Here is a 3,277-nt window from a genome sequence, read left to right as displayed (position 1 = left end):
CCTCCTTGGGGGCCTCCTTGGGGGGCCCCTCCTTAGGGACCTCCTTGGGGAGCCCCCCCTTAGGGGCCTCCTTGGGGGGCCCCCCCTTAGAAGCCTCCTTGGGGGGCCCCTCTTTAGGGGTTTCTTTTTTGGGAGCCTCGGGTTTGGGGGGCCCCTTGGGGGGCCCCTGTTTGGGGGCCCCCTGTTTGGGGGCCCCCTCTTTGGGGGCTTCTTTTGCAGTTGGCGGCGCCGTTTTTGCAGCAGCAGCAGCAGCAGCTGCTGCTGCTGCTGGAGGCGCTGCTGCTGCTGCTGGCTTCTTGAAAATACCCTGTTTTAACTTCGCTTGGGCCTCCAGGGGGGCCCCCAAGTCCTCTTCTTCTTTAGGGGGGGGCAGCGGGGCTGGAGCCTTCCAGGGGCCCCCGGGGGCCCCCCCCTTCTTCTTGGGAATACCCCCTTTGGGGCCCTTGGGGGGCAGCGCATGCACTGCTGCAGCACGAAACAGCCCCCCCTGCTGCTGCTGCTGCTGCTGCTGCTGTTGCTGCTGCTGCTGCTTGTGCGTCCTAGAATTCTGCTGCTGAACGAAAAGAGACCTCTTCTCTCCGACGCTTGGGAAGGATCCGCCATGACGGGCAGGCTGCTGCTGTTGCTGCTGCTGCTGCTGCTGCTGCTGCTGTTGCTGCTGCTGCTGCTTGTGCGTCCTAGAATTCTGCTGCTGAACGAAAAGAGACCTCTTCTCTCCGACGCTTGGGAAGGATCCGCCATGACGGGCAGGCTGCTGCTGTTGCTGCTGCTGCTGCTGCTGCCATAACTACTACTACTACTGTTGTCGCAGCAGCAGCAGCTGCTGCTGCTGCTGCTGCTGCTTGGGGGGCGCTCTAAAAAGCCCTCTAGTGCTGCTGGGATTCGAATCCTTTCAAAACTATCTGAACCCCCTTCAACAGCAAAACTCAATGAAGAGGGGCCATCTGCTGCTGCTGCTGCTGCTGTTGAAGCAGCAGCAGATCTCCGGGGCCTGAAGATAACACCGCGGAGGCCTTCAAGATACGACCGGCGCTTCTTCGCTGCAGGCGAAGAAGGTTGTTGCTGCTTCTGCTGCTGCTGCTGCTGCTGCTGCTGCTGCTGCTGCTGCTGCTGCTGCTGTTGCGGCAGAGGAGGTGGTCGTTTGCGCTGCAGCAGCAGCTGCTGCTGCGTCTCGAGCTGCATCCTGTGGGCCTTCTGCAGCATCGTAGACCTGACCAGCAGCAGGCGGCACCCCTTTGCTTCGTTGCTGTTGCTGCTGCTGCTGCTGCTGCTGCTGCTGGAACGAGTCACCCCGGGAACAGCCACAGCCAGGGGCCCCAGCTTCCTCCTATGGGGCCCCTCCATGCTTGGGGGCCCCCCTAAGGAGCAGCAGGGAGAGGGGGGGCCCGCAGCAGGTGGAAGTTGAAGTAGCTGCTGCGCAGCACCAGTGGTGAGGAGCTGCTGCAAGAGCTACTGCAGCAGCAGCAGCGGCGCTGCTGCTGCTGCTGCTGCAGCGCCGCCTTAGAACCCTTCAAAAAGGCAAATAAAGGTAAAAGAAAATGATTAAATATTCAAAAAGCATTCAAAATGACTTCGCCACGGACTTGAGGCGAACGGCTGCGGAAGGCCAGCAGCAGCAGCTGGGCTCCGCCGGGTGTATGTACACCTCGCCGCAGAGCCTCCAGAGCCGCCGCTAGACAAGTTTTTAAATTATAAATGAAAACTAAAATGCAAAAAGAATAATTAAATACTTTAAAAGGACATTTTCAAACCCTAAACAGCTGCAGACATGCTCGGGGCCTCGCTGAGGCCCCCAGCGCTGCTGCAGCAGCAGCAGCAGCAGCAGCAGCTGAATGGTCCACTGGTAACTCCCCCTCTGCACCGCCGACATGAATTTAATTTATTTATTCATATTTAATTTAATCTTTCTGGAAATTTGCCTCAGTGAAAATCCGAAAAGAAAAAAGGTGTAAAGGCCCTCCACTTGTGCTGCTGCTGCCCAGATTTCTGGGGGCCCCCTCGCTGCTGCTGCTGCTGCTGCTGCTCTGTTTCAAAGTATCCACTCAGCATACATTGCCAGCCCCCTCCATAATTCAAACAAATTAGGGTTTACAGTTCTTTGTGAGGCGCGGGAAACCCTAAACCCTCGACAAGGCCCCAGATAGCGACAAAGGGTTTAGCGTTTAGTAGGGTTTTGGTTTACCCGAAAGGGCTGAAGGCCTGAGGGTTTAGGGTTTGGGGTTTGGGTCCCTAGGCTGCAAGGGCCACTGCCTCAAGTTGTGTGGGCCCCCTAAAGCTAGGGTTTAGGGTTTAGGGTTTAGGTCCAAGGGTTTAGAGCTAAGGTACAACGTCCACAATTTAGTGTTGAGGGTTTAGGGTTTAGGGTTAGGTGTTTGCCCATGGGATACTCTTTTGCGGGAAGCCCTTGCCACCTGGATGTAGGCGTTAAACCTTAGGGTTTAGGGTTTAGGGTTTAGGGTTTAGGGTTCAGGGTTTAGGGTTTGCTCTGCCCAAAGCATCCCGTCCTATTCTTCCTCTACCCCTCAATTTAATATCTGAGTTCCCTGTCCAATTAATTAATTAATTAATATGAATAGGTAATTTAAATTAATTAATTAATTAATTAATTGAAATCATTTTATTTGTTTATTTTTGATTTATTTATTCTCTTGGTTTCCCCCCCAGAGCCCCGCGGCGCAGCCAAAAGTTTCCAAAAGAGTAAAAGCAAAACAAAAATAAATAAATTAATAAAATAAACTTCAACAAAAATTAAAATCAAATTAAATTAAATTAAATCAAAATAAGACTTTATTATTTCATAAAATGCCAAATCAAAACTCCGACTCGCTGCTGCTTCCAGAAACAGCAGCAGCAAACACTGGGCGGCTACGGGGGGGGCCCCCCCGGGGGGCCCCCCCGGGGGCCCCCCAGAGGTATGTGGGCCCCCCGGGGGGCCCCCAGGGGAGGGGGGCCCCCCCGGGGACTCCCCGGGGATGTGGGGGCCCCGGCGGGGGCCCCCTGAGCCCCGGGGGGCCCCCACGGTGGGCATCCCAGGAAGGTCTCAGGCCTGGGGGCCCCTCGGGGGCCCCCCTTGGGGGCCCCAAGGGGGGCCCCCCTGGGGGCCCCCAGGGGTACTCTGGGGGCCCCTCAGGGCCTCGGAATTTAGGCGATGAATGGGGAGAGGGCCCCGGCGAATGAAAGGAAGAAGGGTCACTTAGTTCTGCTGCACTTGATGAAACAGATGATGAACTATCGTCATCTGCTGCTGCTGCGGCTGCTGCTGCTGCTGCTGCTGCTG

The 3,277-nt window shown here is 56.1% G+C and overlaps 2 protein-coding genes across 2 annotated transcripts; one reads left to right on the top strand and one right to left on the bottom strand.

Annotated features, from left to right (window-relative positions):
* Positions 1 to 312: 312 nt before the first annotated feature.
* ETH_00025625 (uncharacterized protein) lies at positions 313 to 1,344 on the bottom strand (the record flags this gene model as incomplete). The annotated part of the gene is made up of 1 exon (XM_013373404.1): positions 313 to 1,344. The coding sequence occupies one exon, from the start codon at positions 1,342 to 1,344 to the stop codon at positions 313 to 315; it is 1,032 nt and encodes a 343-aa protein (XP_013228858.1).
* A 1,458-nt stretch (positions 1,345 to 2,802) lies between these two features.
* Positions 2,803 to 3,177, top strand: ETH_00025620 (uncharacterized protein; the record flags this gene model as incomplete). Its single annotated transcript, XM_013373403.1, has 1 exon — positions 2,803 to 3,177. One exon carries the CDS (start codon positions 2,803 to 2,805, stop codon positions 3,175 to 3,177), a length of 375 nt encoding a protein of 124 aa, XP_013228857.1.
* Between the last annotated feature and the right edge of the window lie 100 nt (positions 3,178 to 3,277).

The sequence above is a fragment of the Eimeria tenella genome, genomic scaffold, assembly GCF_000499545.2.
Source record: "Eimeria tenella Houghton genomic scaffold, Eth_scaff142, whole genome shotgun sequence".
Classification (NCBI taxonomy): domain Eukaryota; phylum Apicomplexa; class Conoidasida; order Eucoccidiorida; family Eimeriidae; genus Eimeria; species Eimeria tenella.
The sequence above is the reverse complement of the archived record's forward strand: the minus strand, read 5'-3'. Positions and strand labels throughout refer to the sequence as shown.